This window comes from Entelurus aequoreus, linkage group LG06, assembly GCF_033978785.1.
Source record: "Entelurus aequoreus isolate RoL-2023_Sb linkage group LG06, RoL_Eaeq_v1.1, whole genome shotgun sequence".
Classification (NCBI taxonomy): domain Eukaryota; kingdom Metazoa; phylum Chordata; class Actinopteri; order Syngnathiformes; family Syngnathidae; genus Entelurus; species Entelurus aequoreus.
In genome coordinates, this window is record NC_084736.1 from 7,583,075 (window position 1) to 7,601,400 (window position 18,326).

Genomic DNA, 18,326 nt, shown 5'->3' on the forward strand with positions numbered 1-18,326 from the left:
TGTCCATCTATCTTTATTTTTACTGAATCACAGAACTTGAAACTCTGTGTGCTCCCTTAATGAGCCCATACTCGGAGTGTTGCCGAGGCTTTTTGAGTGGACGCCATTGCCGCAGTCACAAAAAAACTAACAAAACAGAAACGGGAATACGCTGGGAAAGAAGGACAAAAACTGGATTTCCGTCAAAAAGGTAGATATTTACCTATTACCTGACCACTTCTTTGTTAGCTACCTCTCTTTGTTTATTATGTATATTTTCTGCTGGATTTACTCTATATTTTATTCTGCCCTTTTTTTGCTGCAGCTGTTACATATACTGTACAATTGTACATGGTAATAGGGATTTGTTACATATTTTATATGTTATATAAATTTTTTTATATAATATAATAATATAATATATAAATATATTTTATATACATATACTGTAAAATTGTACATGGTAATAGGGATTTTTTTATATATTGTATATGATATATAAAAATGTAATATAATATATTATGCAAAATTGTACATGGCAATAGGGATTTTTTTATATATTGTATATGTTATATAAAAATGTAATATAATATAATACATCAGTATATTTTATATACTGTATGTATAATATGTAAATATTACATATATGTTATATTTTATTTTGCTACTATGGTACATTTTTAGTCTACTTTATACCTTTTGTTTTCGCCCTCTTTTAGTGCCCTTGTGTGGAGTATCCTTTCCATCCTTTGTTACTGAGCTACTGTGTGGAACAATCCCTTGTGGATCATTAAAGTTTGTCTAAGCCTAAATCTAAAAAAAATGGGAGTTTTTGACAGGTAAGCAAAGAGTCAATGCAGGAGGGCGAAAAAAGGGATGGAGGCAGGGGGTAGCGCTGTTGTGGGAAAAAAAATCTGCTTACGTAGTATGTTTTATTTTAATTGACATTAATACAATCTAAAAACAACTGTATATTTTATGGTAAAAAAATGGCAACTCAGTTAGAATTTTACCGTAAAAAAACATTGCATTAATGTCAATTAAAATAAAACGTTTTTTTACAGTAAAATTCTAACTGAGTTGCCATTTTTTTTTACCATAAAATGTACAGTTGTTTTTAGATTGTATTAATGTCAATTAAAATAAAACATACTATGTTTTTTTACGGTAAAATTCTAACCGAGTTGCCATTTTTTTTACCATAAAATATACAGTTGTTTTTAGATTGTATTTATGTCAATTAAAATAAAACATACTACGTAAGCAGATTTTTTTTCAGAATTTTACCGTTACAAACGTCGTCTGTTTTATTTTAATTGACATTAATACAATCTAAAAACGGTGTATTTTATGGTAAAAAAAAAAAAGGCAGCTCAGTCACTTGAATTTTACTGTGAAAAGTAGGCGCAGTTTTCCCCAATTACCGTAATATGCTGACAAATACCACTGAAAATTTGATGGTAAATTTCTGTTTTTTTATAACAGCAAAATCTACAGATTTGTTCTTTACACTGTACGTATAAATATATGTATATATATATATATATATATATATATATATATATATATATATATAATATTGAAATGCATAAGCAATTGTGTAACAATATAATAACTGCGATTCAGTGAAAATAAGTTGAACACACCTGCGGCTAGCATGATAATCACTTGCTAGCTCGCAAAACCTGTGTAAACGCATTGCTGTCTGAGCAACTAAGCTATTCTATTGTGCGCATTGAATCTAAAGATTGTGTTTTGTATTTTTTGAGTAAAGGTTGGTTAAAATATGACTATTTTACCCGTTACCCGTTGTTGTTAGGGATGTCCGATAATGGCTTTTTGCCGATATCCAATAAATTGTCCAACTCTTTAATTACCGATACCGATATCAACCGATACCGATATCAACCGATATATGCAGTCGTGGAATTAACACATTATTATGCCTAATTTGGACAACCAGGTATGGTGAAGATAAGGTACTTTTTAAAAAATTTGTAAAATAAGATAAATAAATTAAAAACATTTTCTTGAATAAAAAAGAAAGTACAACCATATAAAAACAGTTACATAGAAACTAGTAATGAATGAAAATGAGTAAAATTAACTGTTAAAGGTTAGTACTATTAGTGGACCAGCAGCACGCACAATCATGTGTGCTTACGGACTGTATCCCTTGCAGACTGTATTGATATATATTGATATATAATGTAGGAACCAGAATATTAATAACAGAAAGAAACAACCCTTTTGTGTGAATGAGTGTAAATGGGGGAGGGAGGTTTTTTGGGTTGGTGCACTAATTGTAAGTGTATCTTGTGTTTTCTATGTTGATTTAATTAAAAAACAAAAAAAACAATACCGATAATAAAAAAAACGATACCGATAATTTCCGATATTACATTTTAACGCATACATCTCTAGTTGTTGTATTTTTTTATATACTAAAAACTGGTATCTTATGTTGTATCTGCTCATGTAGTTCTGTTGTAGTTGTGAAGAAAAAAAAAGAAGCAGTTACTGATAAAAAAAAAAAAAAGGCCTATACAGATATGTGGCCATAATCGGTCGGTCCTTACAACACAAGTCAAATTACAAAGCAATGAGGCACTAAGGATGGCGCTAATGTGTACCATGGTTCTGAGTGTCTCCGGTGCTCCTTTAACCGCAGAGACATAGCAGAGCTCTGTGGATCCCAGTCTCTCGTAAGAAGCCAGGACTGACATCCTCTTAAGAGCGCTGGCAAAGTGGAAGCGCTGATGGATCTTGAGGCCCTGGGTTTTGATGCCACGTGGAAAGACCTTTTCATCTGGAATGAGACGGGGCACAAACATACCGTTTTCTCTCTGAACTTTGCAGCATTCCGCTAAAAATAAAGTGGAGCGCGTGGTTCTACCTTTGGTGAGGGTCCAGTCAGCAGCAGTCAGCATCGCCTTCTCCAGGGGATCTCCAACCAGCTGTCCATCATCTAGGGTGACGAGCGAGTGGCAGGTGGCTACCACCCGATGCGTTTCGACGGGTATTTCGGACACAGGCATCACCTCCTTTCCCGCCCTAGTTGTGAATGTACGAGTCTATTAAATAACACCGCTGTAAAACAACACAAGTAAGGGAGGTATGGGGGGGCGTTACCTGAGGCCCGCCACTCCTCGCACCACCAGACTGTCGCTTGTCAGCGTTCCCGTTTTGTCGAAACAACACACCTCCACTTTCCCGGCGAAGGGAATCCTGAAGGGCTCAGTGCAGAACACATCTACAAAACACAGGGATGGAAAAAAGAATGAGGAAATAGGATAAGGGCTGAAAATGCACATGTTTCCTTACATAGTTTAGCTAAGGCAATAAGAGATAAAGCTAGTGATTGAACATTTGCATGCAAACTAATATTATGTCATTAACCAATCGGTGAACTTTAAAAATAATTACTGAGTGTGTCGTTTTTCCACTTGTTTAGTTGTTGCGTCCCGAAGAAGTCACACAAAGTATGACACCCTTTTTAACATTTATTGCCAATCTTGTGCTAACAACAGGTTCAATTCCTTACATAGTTTAGCTAAGGCAATAAGAGATAAAGCCAGTGATTGAACATTTGCATGCAAACTAATATTATGTGATTAACCTATCTGTGAACTTTAAAAATAATTACAGAGTGTGTCGTTTTTCAGCTTGTTTTGTTGTTGCATCCCGAAGGAGTCACACAAAGTATGACACCCTTTTTAACATTTATTGCCAATTTTGTGCTAACAACAGGTTCAATTCCTTACATAGTTTAGCTAAGGCAATAAGAGATAAAGCCAGTGGTTGAACATTTGCATGCAAACTAATATTCTGTGATTAATCGGTGAACTTTAAAAATAATTACCGAGTGTGTCTTTTTTCCACTTGTTTAGTTGTTGCGTCCCGAACCCTTTTTAACATTTATTGCCAATCTTGTGCTAACAACAGGTTCAATTCCTTACATAGTTTAGCCATGGCAATAAGAGATAAAGCAAGTGACTGAACATTTGCATGCAAACTAATATTCTGTGATTAATCAGTGAACTTTAAAAATAATTACTGAGTGTGTCGTTTTTCCACTTGTTTAGTTGTTGCGTCCCGAAGAAGTCACACAATGTATGACACCCTTTTTAACATTTATTGCCAATCTTGTGCTAACAACAGGTTCAATTCCTTACATAGTTTAGCCATGGCAATAAGAGATAAAGCAAGTGACTGAACATTTGCATGCAAACTAATATTCTGTGATTAATCTATCGGTGAACTTTAAAAATAATTACTGAGTGTGTCATTTTTCCACTTGTTTAGTTGTTGCGTCCCGAAGAAGTCACACAATGTATGACACCCTTTTTAACATTTATTGCCAATCTTGTGCTAACAACAGGTTCAATTCCTTACATAGTTTAGCCACGGCAATAAGAGATAAAGCAAGTGACTGAACATTTGCATGCAAACTAATATTCTGTGATTAATCGGTGAACTTTAAAAATAATTACTGAGTGTGTCGTTTTTCCACTTGTTTAGTTGTTGCGTTGTTGAAGTCACACAAAGTATGACACCCTTTTTAACATTTATTGCCAATTTTGTGCTAACAACAGGTTCAATTCCTTACGTAGTTTAGCCCCGGCAATAAGAGATAAAGCCAGAGTGATTGAACTAGGGCTGCAACTAACGATTAATTTGATAATCCATTAATCTGTCGATTATTACTTCGATTAATCGATTAATAATCGGATAAAAGAGACAAACTACATTTCTATCCTATCCAGTATCTTATTGGGAAAAAAAACAGCATACTGGCACCATACTTATTTTGAGTATTGTTTCTCAGCTGTTGGTAAATGTTGCAGTTTATAAATAAAGGTTTATTTAAAAAAATTAAATAAATTTTTTTTTTTTTTTTTTTTAATTAAAAAATAAATAAATAAAAACTCTGTGCATGCGCATAGCACAGATCCAACGAATCGATGACTAAATTAATCGGCAACTATTTTAATAATCGATTTTAATCGATTAGTTGTTGCAGCCCTAGATTGAACATTTGCATGAAAACTAATATTCTGTGATTAACCTATCGGTGAACTTTAAAAATAATTACTGAGTGTGTCGTTTTTCAGCTTGTTGTGCTGTTGCGTCCCGAAGAAGTCACACAAAGTATGACACCCTTTTTAACATTTATTGCCAATCTTGTGCTAACACCAGGTTCAATTCCTTACATAGTTTAGCCAAGGCAATAAGAGATGTGTTCACAGCCAGGGAAAGCTCAATGGGGAGTTCTGGTGGAACCACTGATGTGAGGATTAAAGTGCACTCCAGGAAGAGTTTGTAACGATTCCTGCTGAGGTCCTTGGTCCCTGAAGAGGAGGCGCACACAGAGTACTTAAAACACAACACACTCCATTTTGTTGTGCACCTGTCATGTCGGTAAACCTCACCTTCCACCCACACGTAGGAGGCGGCCGCAATGGCGAACACGAGGAGGAATAGGATGAAGATGAATGTCTCCAGGTTGTTCGCCGTCACCCTCTTCACGCCAAAGAGGATGGTGCGCAAAAGTTTGCCCTGCGTGCACAGCGCTTTCAAGACGACGGTTGGATTCACCTGACTGAAAGGGGAATGAAGAAGAAACACTTACCTGAGAGGTGTAGAATCCCGTTCTCAGGACGTAGGCAACACAACCGTTGTCAACAGCTGCACATGCAATTAAAAAAAGCTATTCAATCTGTGAGATCATATCTTTAGCAGATATGTAAACATTCCTCCGCTTACGTTTAAGTCCAACACTGGCCTTTAAAGGAGGGCTATGCTGAACCACTTTGGTCCCACCGGAGATGACGTGAAGTCGAGAGTCGAACTGAAGGTTAAGGACGTGCTCTGGGTCCAAGTCCTCCACAGGTTCCTAAAAGCCCACCACGGAATATCAACAATATATATGACTATTCCCACAAACAAACACATAATTACATTTTGCCTAGAATTTTCTTAGTGCTGTGTCAGTCCACAAAGAAACAGCTTTTGGTGGTGAAAAGCGAAATCTGTAGCCACAGAAAATGGAAAAGGAGCTGAGGGAAACATGGCTGCCACCATTGAACGTTCATTGCTGCAGTCAGTTGCAGTTTAGATAAAAAAAAGTGTGTCTGGGGGCCGGTACATCTATTTTTAAGAACACTAATACAAAACCTCACAATAATGATTGAAAGCTAAAAACTAGGGCTGTGAATCTTTGGGTGTCCCACGATTCGATATCGATTCTTGGGGTCACGATTCGATTCAAAATCGATTTTTTTTTTTCAATTCAACACGATTCTCGATTCAAAAACGATTTTTTTCCCCGATTCAAAAGGATTCTCTATTCATGGTATACATATATTTCAGCAGGATCTACCCCAGTCTGCTGACATGCAAGCAGAGTAGTAGATTTTTGTAAAAAGCTTTTATAATTGTAAAGGACAATGTTTTATCAACTGATTGCAATAATGTCAATTTAATTTAACTATTAAATGCACCAAAAATATGACTTATTTTATCTTTGTGAAAATATTGGACACAGTGTGTTGTCAAGCTTATGAGATGCGATGCAAGTGTAAGCCACTGTGACACTATTGTTCATTTATTTTTATAAATGTCTCATGATAATGTCAATGAGGGATTTTTAATCACTGCTATGTTGAAATTGTAACTAATATTGATACTGTTGTTGATAATATTCATTTTTGTTTCACTATTTTTGGTTTGTTCTGTGTCGTGTTTGTGTCTCCGCTCAATTGCTCTGTTTATTGCAGTTCTGAGTGTTGCTGGGTCGGGTTTAGTTTTGGAATTGGATTGCATTGTTATGGTCTTGCTGTGTATTGTTTTGTTGGATTGATTAATTAAAAAATAATAATAATAATAAAAAAATTAAATAAATAAATTAAATAAAAATAAAAACGCTTTTTTAAAAATAAGAATCGATTCTGAATCGCACAACGTGAGAATCGCGATTCGATATCGAATCGATTTTTTCCCACACCCCTACTAAAAACGTTATGACAGACCGTCTTAAAAAACGGAATGGAATTTGACATTTTTTTTACTGAATGAGACACCCAGAATGTACATGAAAACAAAGAATGTGGGATTTACAATATTAACTATGAAGGATAAAACACTGAATATTGACAACATATTTTACAATCAACCGAAACACAACCAAAATGCAACAAACAGTGAAATATGAACGCAAAGGGTAAAAAAACCACCCCCACCTACAATCTGCGATCTCATAGTGACCAAAGTAACTAATTAGATGACTATAGTAACTAATTAGATGACCATAGTAACTAATTAGATGACCATAGTAACTAGTATATCATGCAGATTCCAAGCATTGAAAGACTTAGTATCGTTGAAGACTTACGGTCATTAGAAAACATCACTGCACATCATAATGGCAGCTACACTTTCCAGCTTAAACATCTAAAACAGATATTTAGGAGTGTCCGGCGGGCAGACCGGACATTAATTTGCCCAGGGTCTGGTCTAAAGGTTGCAATATACTCTTGCATCAGAGAGTTTGCGTAAGCGACGCACCCTTCTCCAGACCCTGATGTGCAATCTCCCAAAGATTCTAGCTTCGCGCCAGCGGCGACGCGGACCATAAAGCTGTGGTTATTCAGCTTTTGCCGAGGAGGGTCCTGAGCACCGGAGAGTAGACATTGTGCTTGAAATGCACAAATGATTGCATGAGATAAAGCAACAGTGATTGAACATTTGCATGCAAACTAATATTGTGTGATTAATCTATCGGTGAACTTTAAAAATAATTACCGAGTGTGTCGTTTTTCAGCTTGTTGTGTCCCGAAGAAGGCACACAGAGTATGACACTCTTTTTAACATTTATTGCCAATCTTGTGCTAACAACAGGTTCAGATTCTAAAGGCCTAGACCTTCTAATGGGTTTTGTTCACGAACATGAGAGCTTTGAATATCAATAACACATTAACACCATCAGGATGTTACAATAGTTATATAACAGTTGTGTTTACTTTCAATTACATAGCTCTGTCTTGTCCTCTGCCGTGACTCGTTTAAGTGTTGCAGTGCACCTCCGCAAGCGTCTCTATCTCTGGTTTATGAGTAAACGTCCATTTAAAGTAAACTGATGTTTCTGAATGATTCATTTCAGTGCCAACAAAGATGTTGATGTTGCGGTTGTCATTGATCATTCTTCAAAAGAACGTAAATATCTACCGTAATTTCCGGACTATAAGCCGCTACTTTTTCCCCTCGTTCTGGTCCCTGCGGCTTATACAAGGGTGCGGCTTATTTACGGCCTGTTCTTCTCCGACACCGACAAAGAGGATTTCGGTGGTTTTAGTACGCAGGAGGAAGACGATGACACAATGATTAAAGACTGACTTTTCATATACCGGTAGGCTGGTTATTTTGATAACGTACAGGCGAGCACTTTGTATTACTTTGCACCGTTGTATTATTTGTACTCTGCACGAATGCTGTTCGCCATGTCAAAGATGTGAAAGTTTGATTGAATGATTGAAAGATTTATTGTTAATAAATGGGACGCTTTGCGTTCCCAAACAGTCATCTCTGTCCCGACAATCCCCTCCGTGGTAGCAGGAACCCCTATATACTACGGTAATTACACATTAAAACCCTGCGGCTTATAGTCGGGTGTGGCTTATATATGGAGCAATCTGTTTTTTCCCCCTAAATTTAGCTGGTGCGGCTTATAGTCAGGTGCGGCTTATAGTCTGGAAATTACGGTAGTCAACGACAGCTGTGGTTGCTCCTTCAGGAGTCACTGTCCCTTAGTGTTTTGGAAAGGAACTGCAAGTCACGCGCCAGCCTCCGAGGAAGAGATACTAACGAATCAAGATGCATCACTAAAGTTGCATCACTTACCTTCATCTGAGGCACAGACTCTCCGGTCAGCATGGCCTCATCCACGATGCAGCGACCCCGGAGGAGCAGCACATCACACGGCACCAGGTTGTCTTGTGGGGACCGTCCTGGAAGACCGCAACATACGCACTCAACACTCACTCGTGTTGAGAAAAGGAGACACTGGAAGGACTCTTACCAATCGAGACGATGTCACCGGGGACGAGCTCGTCGCTTGATACGGGTCTCCACTTACGGTTGCGATAAACCTGCCAGAAACACTCAATGTTATAGTAGAATAGCCTCACGTTGGATGGACAGTCGGTTGAAACCCAACCTGGATCATGTAGGGCTTGTTCCCCATGCGGCGGATCTCGGACATGTTCCTCATCTGCTGCTGGACCAGGGACGCTTCGAAGGCCACCAGCATGAAAAGCGTAAAAACACTGTAGTACCAGTACTCGTCCAAACACCACAGCCCCACACAGAACACCTGAGTTATGACAAACAAACGGCTATAAAGTGAGCATTACAAAATATATCGACAAACATGAACCAAACCTGGAAGACAAAAAAGGGTGCGGTGGCCCTCTCCTTAAACAGCTCCAGGAAATCCGGAACCATCATCTCGGCACGGTTGGTGCCGTATTGCTTCTCTGCAGCCTTGAGTTCAACCTCCTCCTGGTACCCTCGCCACGACTGAAAGTAGCCCATCGGTTGGCTGATGGGGAAAGCGATGGGGAAAAAGTGTTTCTTTTCTTTGTGGTCGAAGGTGTAGCGGATTTTCTGGAACTCAAAAGAGAGGAGGTCTTCCCCGTTGTCATCCTGTTGAGAAGGAAGAGAGGACACGGCGGTTTCAGACGGTATGTTTGCAAGGGTACATTGGCTTTGATTCCATCATTGGCCAAACTGTGATTCCTAAACGCTACGGGGGCGCTTTCGGTCATTTTAGCTCAGTGGTTCTTCACCTGGGTTCGATGGAACCCTAGGGGTTCGGTGAGTCGGCCTCAGGGGTTCGGCGGTGGTGAAGACACACCCGACTCATCGTGTAAATAAAAACTTCAAACCCTATCGGCGTATTACAGATACGGCAACAGCAGAAGTCACACTGATTTTCAGGTGTGTAGTTTGTTGTGAGTTTATGCACTGTGTTGGTTTTGTTCTTTGAACAAGGTGATGTTCACGCACGGTTCATTTTGTGCACCAGTAAAAAAAACATACAACTTTGTCTTGAATTTGAAGAAAACCAAAACATTTTATTTTTCACTAAAGAAGGGTTCGGTGAATGCGCATATGAAAACAGTGGGGTTCGGTAGTTCCAACAAGGTTAAGAACCACTGTACTAGAGTCTGTGAACATTGCTCCAAAGTCAGGATTTTTTGTTGATTTAATGTGCACACAAAAGTAAACATTGACAGGTGCAAAGGCAGCAATATAAGATAAAACAAAACGGCAGCTAAAGAAGGACTTCCCTATTCATCCCAGAAAAAACCCGCCAGCTGACTTTTGTCAGAATCTTGCCAAGTAAAATTCTGATTATTATTATAATATTGCCAAAATTTTAAAGTTTTCTAATTAAATTGTGACTTTTGTCGAGTAAAATTACGACTCTTTTCATAAAATCGGCAAAATGTTAAGCTTTTCTTGTAAAATTTCGACTGTTATTCAGTAAAATTCCAACTTTTATCATTATATTGTCCAAATGTTCAGTTTTTCTTGTAAAATTTTGACTTGCGTTGAGTAAAATAACGACTTTTATCATAATAAAAACATCTCCCGAATTCGGAGGTCTCAAGGTTGGCAAGTATGCTCTAGTATACTCTGGGCTGAAGCTGTGTGCCTTCATTGTTTTTGAGCTGTTGTTTTGAGGCCTGTTTAAAAAAAATAAAAAAAATAATGCACTTTGTGAAAGTCAAAGTATAGTATTTCCCATAGTTGTAGTGGGTATCAGGATTATCTCAGGGAGAGCATGTCCCAAATTCCAAGCTGCTGTTTTGAGGCATGTTAAAAAAATAATAATGCACTTTGTGACTTCAATAATAAATATGGCAGTGCCATGTTGGCATTTTTTTCCATAACTTGAGTTGATTTATTTTGGAAAACCTTGTTACATTGTTTAATGCATCCAGCGGGGCATCACAACAAAATTAGGCATAATAATGTGTTAATTCCACGACTGTATATATCGGTATCGGTTGATATCGGTATCAGTAATTAACAGTTGGACAATATCGGCAAAAAAGCCATTATCGGACATCTCTAATCGAGATATGTATATCGTGTATCGTGACATGGCCTAAAAATATTGAGATATTAATAAAAGGCCATATTGCCTAGCCCTATTTGACACTATTTCCACATTCACCCATTCACACAATGATGGCGGGAGTTGCCTTGTAGAGATGTCCCGAATTTCAGTGCCCCTCCCAAAAACCTCCTGGGGCAACCAATCTCCCGATTTCCACCTGGACAACAATATTGGGGGCGTGCCTTAAAGGCACTGCCTTTAGCGCCCTCTACAACCTGTCGTCACGTCCGCTTTTCCTCCATACAAACAGCGTGCCGGCCCAGTCACATAATATATGTTGCTTTTACACACACATACTGTAGGTGAATGCGAGGCATACTTGGTCAACAGCCATACAGGTCACACTGAGGGCAGCCGTATAAACAACTTTAACACTGTTACAAATATGGGCCACACTGTGAACCCACACCAAACAAGAATGACAAACACATCTCGGGAGAACATCCGCACCGTAACACAACATAAACACAACAGAACAAATACCCAGAACCCCTTGCAGCACTAACTCTTCCGGGACGCTACAATATACACACCCGCTACCACAATATCGGAATATCGAAAATCGGCAAAAAAGCCATTATCGGACATCTCTAGTCGTGGTTAGCGCCTTGCATGGCAGTAGAGATGTCCGATAATGGCTTTTTTGCCGATATCCGATATTGTCCAACTCTTAATTACCGATATCAACCGATACCGATATATACAGTCGTGGAATTAACACATTATTATGCCTAATTTTGTTGTGATGCCCCGCTGGATGCATTAAACAATGTAACAAGGTTTTCCAAAATAAATCAACTCAAGTTATTGGGAAAAAAATGCCAACATGGCACTGCCATATTTATTATTGAAGTCACAAAGTGCATTATTTTTTTTTAACATGCCTCAAAACAGCAGCTTGGAATTTGGGACACGCTCTCCCTGAGAGAGCATGAGGAGGTTGAGGTGGGCGGGTTTTGGGGGCGTGGTTGAGGTGTGGGGGGGGGGGGGGTAGGGAGTAGCAGGGGTGTATATTGTAGCGTCCCGGAAGAGTTAGTGCTGCAAGGGGTTCTGGGTATTTGTTCTGTTGTGTTTATGTTGTGTTACGGTGTGGATGTTCTCCCGAAATGTGTTTTGTCATTCTTGTTTGGTGTGGGTTCACAGCGTGGCACGTATTTGTAACAGTGTTAAAGTTGTTTATACGGCCACCCTCAGTGTGACCTGTATGGCTGTTGACCAAGTATGCCTTGCATTCACTTGTGTGTGTGAAAAGCCGTAGATATTATGTGACTGGGCCGGCACGCAAAGGCAGTGCCTTTAAGGTTTATTGGCGCTCTGTACTTCTCCCTACGTCCGTGTACACAGCTGCGTTTTAAAAAGTCATACATTTTTACTTTTTGAAACCGATACCGATAATTTCCGATATTACATTTTAAAGCATTTATCGGCCGATATTATCGGCAGTCCGATATTATCGGACATCCCTAACCACGACCCATCGGCAGCAAGGGTGAAGTGTCTCGCTCAAGGACACGACGAAGCCGGGGGATCGAACCAGGAACCCTCAGGTTGCTGGCACGACAAGGTGGACCACCTCACCTGGTCCCGCTGCAGTGCCACCAGCTCGGCTGAACCGTTATTCGGCGTGGGGATGACCTTTGCCAGCGTGGCCTTGTTCGGATCCGCTTCCTGTTGGTAAGATTTTACACATGAGTCATGTCGAAGGATGACACTGCAGCCATGTTTTGGCGATGCTTTCCAATATTCAAGATGTTTACCTTTGAACAGGTAAGCCAACAGTGCGCGTGCACCGACCAATACCCGGACAGCGCCGTGAGGACGTGCGCGATCCCGATGGCAGCCAGCGCCAGGAGGCCTGCCTCCGGGTATTCCGAGGCGCCGTACACTCCCAGCCACACGTACACCCAGCCCGGGTAGAGGACGGTCAGGAACGGGAGGACGGTGCCGTGTAGGAGCCGAGGCCGACGCCTGTAGAGCGTCACCGAGCTCACCAGCTCGTCACCGGGGCCATTGTCATGCTGACTGCGGCTCACCGTGGGGGCCATTGGTATATCGCCATCTTCAGCCATATTGCCGCCTAATTTGGCGTGGTTCATCACACTCTGCTCGCCCATGCCCCCCCTCTATCATCCACTGCCGGGCCGTCGTGTCGGTACCGTGGAAAATGCCGTTTTTTCCCACCCCCACGCAGAATGTTACCGAGTCCGGATAGACCCCGTTAGCCGAATCCTTCGTCCGCCGATTGCCACTTCCGCATACGTAATCACGTTAAAATACGTAAGGTCTTTGCGTCAACGGACCCGGAAACATCCACCACCATGAGCATATATACGCTATTCAAATGTAAACGATGACACCGAGGCTTTATATGTGCACTAATAAAACACATTTCGTCACATGAATGACATTTTATTTTTGAAACGAATTGTGAAATTGAAATGCTGTACCTTTAACACAAACCCTCGTCATCACAGCGCGGGGCATAGACATCTTATATAAGGGTACGCAGCATGGCGCGCTACTGCCTACTGGCGCTGACGAGACGCGGGGCCGCCATCTTGGAGTGGTGATCCGGCTCCACTCAGTGCAATTCATTTGGCAGGAGCAATGAACTGTCAGCGCATTTAATTAATCTTACCTCGATGAATACCACTGATTTTCACGCGCTTTTTTTTAATACATGTAGCTATGATAAAGGACACATGTTTTATTATTCATAGTTTGCTTAACAGTGATAGAATATTATTATATGCTAAGTTAAAGTACCAATGATTGTCACACACACACTAGGTGTGGTGAAATGTGTCCTCTGCATTCGACCCATCCCCTTGTTCGACCCCTGGGAAGTGAGGGGAGCAGTGGGCAGCAGCTCTATCATTTTTGGTGATTCAACCCCCAATTCCAACCCTTGATGCTGAGTGCCAAGCAGGGGGGTAATGTGTCCCATTTTTATAGTCTTTGGTATGACTCGGCCGGGGTTTGAACTCACAACCTACCGATCTCAGGGCGGACTCTCTAACCATTAGGCCACTGAGTAGCCTAATGGCCTAAAACTCCTTTGTCCCACACACCATTAGACTGTACAACTCCTCTCTGGGGGAAGGGGGGGTGGGGGAGTACTCGGATGACAGGGGATGCAAAACAATAACAGTGCAATACTTTTTCTTAACATGGTCACTACTGCCTAGTTTATCTTGTTATATTCTTATTTTACTGTTATGTTTTTATTCTCATTGTTGCTTTTTATTCTTATTGTAATATTTTTCTATTTTGTTTCCATTTATACCCCCATTATTTAGTTTTTACTTTTTAAATTCGATCGCAATTCTGTACATTGCTGCTGGAATTGTAATTTTCCTGAGGGAACTCTCCTGAAGGAATCAATAAAGTACTATCTATCCATCTATCTATCCATCTATCCATCTATCCATCCATCCATCTATCCATCTATCTATCTATCTATCTATCTATCCATCTATCCATCTATCCATCTATCTATCCATCCATCTATCCATCCATCTATCCATCTATCCATCCATCTATCTATCTATTTAAGTGACCAGATGTCCGAGATCAAAACTGGGAATATAATCCCAGAGAAGGAGAAAAAAACGGTCAGCTATTTTTAAGTTCAAGAAACAATATGATTAGGTTATATATACATTCGTATATATTACATAAACAATGTATGAATACATTATATATCTACATATCTTAGGGACCTATAGACTGTATCTCTGTTGCTGCAGCAGCAGAGAGTTTATTCTGTCTTGACACTTTGTATTGATATTTTGTTTTACATTCTTCCCTTAAATGATCATGTTTACAGTGATTGTTTTATATGTATTTTATGTCGCTTTAGATAAAAGCGTCTGCCAAATACTTAAACATAAACATATATAAACACCTGAAAGTCTTTATATCAGCTAAAACCACCAATCTGTTTCACTGGATTCAGAATAAAACCAAATTCTGTCTTACCCAATAACGTTAGTATTTGAATATTGTTACTCGAAGACTTATTCCTGGTTACAATTATACTGTTAAGAAAGTATTGTCTTATACTTTGCCTAAAATGAGAATGCATCATAATCAGGGGCGGCTGGTGAATTTTGTTTTAGGTGGGGCTGAAAGTTTGTAAACCAAACCCCTGTAGGGGCGTCATCCTCACCCAGAAGATTTCTTTGTGATTTTCACATACAAGTATTGAAGATCTTTGCTCATTCTCAACTCTGTGCTAATATTATTTTCACAAAATACAACCAATAGTACGTTAATGTTAAATCTTACTTGTGAAAAGTAATCCCCCGATTCCTATTTTCAACAGCAGGAAATCGCTGAACACCAGCCCGGCATCTTTGTTTTCTACCTGTCAACTGTCAGTTTAGGCTGCTCGCCGGCTCATCACCACTTCAAGATGGCGGCCGAATTTCTCGCGTCACAGCAGCCAATGCTGCGTCTACTTTATACGCTGTCTATGGCACAGGGGAACGAGGAAACGATCGACGTCAATATTAACCAATAGGGTTTGAGAGAGTGTTCCTGGTTGCCTGAATTCTATCCAATCAAATGGGTGGTGTCATGTCATCCGTCCAATCGTATTGCGAGGGAGGCGTGGCCAAACTCACAAACATGGCGCCTCGTTTTGTAATGTTGCAACCTTGACTCATCTCTTTCATCGCTGCAAAAGGGCCCACAATAACAAGATGTAAGACGTTTTATTGCAAATATGTGCACACTGCAAACCTATTTATTACATGAGTGTTTGCATGCTGTACTGAAATACCTAATTAAACATATAGAAGGCGTTATATAGTAATTTTTTTGTACTTTGCTATAGTCTGTTATTGTACTTGTTTTCTTTGGAGCATTGTACGTCACTTTGTTTTAAAACATGCTTTGTTGCGGTGTAGTAAACATGTAAATACAAATGGACATTGAAACAGTAGTGAATGATAGAGTGGACAGTCACTTTTTGCAGGAATATGCTTTATTTAATACATAATCATCCAAATAAAGTTTGTTACTTGTACCCCTGATACTCTATTTTGTAATACAAAGGAGACATCCCCTTAAAATTAACTTCAACAAACTTTTAGGTATTTTTCTACCTCTGGTATGAAGAGATACCATTCCAAATGAAATGTGACGGGTGTTGTTTCTTCCTAGGCAGGCTGCTTTGGACATCACGGCAAAGTACTGCCATAAAGAAATAGAAGCGTACGGTTCGTGTGTGGCCTCCAACCCGTCCACATGGCAGGACACGTGCCACGACCTGAAAGTTAAGGTCGCACAGTGCACATCATCGCAGTAAGACTCGTCGCGCTCGCCATTTTTTGTAACCGTACGTTCGGCTGCAAACTCTTCCATTTTGTTTATGCCAGCCCGGTGATCCAGAAGATCAGACAGGACTGTTCCAAAGAATTTACGGCGTTTGAAAAGTGTCTCGGGGAGAACCAGACCGAGGCTGCCTCCTGCTCGGCCCACGTGGCTCGCTTTCTAGGCTGCGCGGAGACGGTGGACCTCAGTGGAGTGGGTAAGTCCTTGCTGCAAACTGTACAATTTAAGCAATACCACAAATAACTAGGGATGTCCGATAATGGCTTTTTGCCGATATCCGATATTGTCCAACTCTTTAATTACCGATACCGATATCAACCGATACCAACTGATATATACAGTCGTGGAATTAACACATTATTATGTCTAATTTGGACAACCAGGTATGGTGAAGATAAGGTACTTTTTAAAAAAAAATTATAGAATAAAATAAGATAAATAAATTTAAAAAAAAATCTTGAATAAAAAAGAAAGTAAAACAATATAAAAACAGTTACATAGAAACTAGTAATTAATGAAAATGAGTAACATTAACTGTTAAAGGTTAGTACTATTAGTGGACCAGCAGCACACACAATCATGTGTGCTTACGGACTGTATCCCTTGCAGACTGTATTGATATATATTGATATATAATGTAGGAACCAGAATATTGATAACAGAAAGAAACAACCCTTTTGTGTGAATGAGTGTAAATGGGGGAGGGAGGTTTTTTGGGTTGGTGCACTAATTGTAAGTGTATCTTGTGTTTTTTATGTTGATTTAATTAAAAAAAAAAAAAAAAAAAACCCAAAAAAGAACGATACTGATAATTAAAAAAAAACGATACCGATAATTTCCGATATTACATTTTAACGCATTTATCGACCGATAATATCGGCAGGCCGATATTATCGGACATCCCTACAAATAACTTACTGTTAAGGATGAGCTGTGCCGAATGATTGGCCATCGATCAGCCCATTTTGGTAAAAAAAGACGTGATCGCCATTGCCAGTTAATGCCGGTCACAAAAGCCGATCCCCTGTGGCTGATATTGTACTTATTTTAGTCCCCTGGCTGACAAGCTTGGGCTAATTATGGAGCTGCTCTCCTAAGGTATTAATAATCGCCTCCATTAAAGGCTTAGTGGCCACATGCGTGGACAGCACCTTTTAGCTCTTATTTCCAAAATTGTGTACACTACTTTAATTGGGGTCTTATGGCCACTTATGTGGACACTTATACTGCCATCTGGTGGTGTCAGAAGAGTATAACATACAATGGAATTTTGAAGAAAAAAGAAGTGTAAAAATAAGAATTAGCATGTCACTAAACATGAAGTACATGTTTGTGTACTTATGGACTAAGTACATCATATCAAAAGATGATTCTTAGTTTTTATTCTAATTAGGGTCCAATAAGCCCAAATAGTAAAGAGAAATTTAAAAAAAGCATGTAAACAAACAGCTCGGGCCTTAAGAGGTTAAGGCAAACAAACTGCGTTTCTTAATCTCTTAAGTAACATTATCACTGGAGGACGAGGCTCAACCTATTACACACGGAGAGAAAGCCAGGAGCAGACGTGCTAATATTTGAGCTAACTGCTAAGCTCGCTTTAAAAAAAAACCAATAAATAAATGCCTAAAGACATTTTTATTTTTTATTTTTAATTCTTGCAATTTTATTTAAAATAAAACATAAAAATATATATTTGAAAAGTATTGAGCAGAGGCTGTAAATACTTGTGATTTTTTTAGTTTTTTTTACTTTGACAAAATTTGCTAAATTAAATTTTTTTTTTTTTTTTTTCACATTTTCATTATGGGGTTTTGAGAGTAGA

The 18,326-nt window shown here is 39.4% G+C and overlaps 2 protein-coding genes across 2 annotated transcripts in view; one reads left to right on the top strand and one right to left on the bottom strand.

Annotated features, from left to right (window-relative positions):
* atp13a1 (ATPase 13A1) overlaps nucleotides 1-13,683 on the bottom strand; it is a 33,768-nt gene extending 20,085 nt beyond the window's left edge. Inside the window, exons 1-13 of the mRNA XM_062049929.1 lie at nucleotides 12,922-13,683; nucleotides 12,743-12,832; nucleotides 9,418-9,681; nucleotides 9,194-9,349; nucleotides 9,056-9,125; nucleotides 8,878-8,984; nucleotides 5,746-5,875; nucleotides 5,612-5,667; nucleotides 5,412-5,538; nucleotides 5,193-5,330; nucleotides 3,112-3,232; nucleotides 2,876-3,033; nucleotides 2,613-2,788 (exon numbers count right to left, since the gene is read on the bottom strand). Of these exons, the coding sequence (XP_061905913.1) occupies nucleotides 2,613-2,788; nucleotides 2,876-3,033; nucleotides 3,112-3,232; nucleotides 5,193-5,330; nucleotides 5,412-5,538; nucleotides 5,612-5,667; nucleotides 5,746-5,875; nucleotides 8,878-8,984; nucleotides 9,056-9,125; nucleotides 9,194-9,349; nucleotides 9,418-9,681; nucleotides 12,743-12,832; nucleotides 12,922-13,278 (1,950 nt within the window). The 5' untranslated portion in view covers nucleotides 13,279-13,683. The remainder of the gene's footprint in view (nucleotides 1-2,612; nucleotides 2,789-2,875; nucleotides 3,034-3,111; nucleotides 3,233-5,192; nucleotides 5,331-5,411; nucleotides 5,539-5,611; nucleotides 5,668-5,745; nucleotides 5,876-8,877; nucleotides 8,985-9,055; nucleotides 9,126-9,193; nucleotides 9,350-9,417; nucleotides 9,682-12,742; nucleotides 12,833-12,921) is intronic.
* A 2,106-nt stretch (nucleotides 13,684-15,789) lies between these two features.
* The window catches only part of LOC133651420 (coiled-coil-helix-coiled-coil-helix domain-containing protein 5), a 4,074-nt gene continuing 1,537 nt past the window's right edge, over nucleotides 15,790-18,326 (top strand). Inside the window, exons 1-3 of the mRNA XM_062049368.1 lie at nucleotides 15,790-15,872; nucleotides 16,334-16,474; nucleotides 16,549-16,700. Coding sequence (XP_061905352.1) covers nucleotides 15,871-15,872; nucleotides 16,334-16,474; nucleotides 16,549-16,700 — 295 coding nt within the window. The 5' untranslated portion in view covers nucleotides 15,790-15,870. The remainder of the gene's footprint in view (nucleotides 15,873-16,333; nucleotides 16,475-16,548; nucleotides 16,701-18,326) is intronic.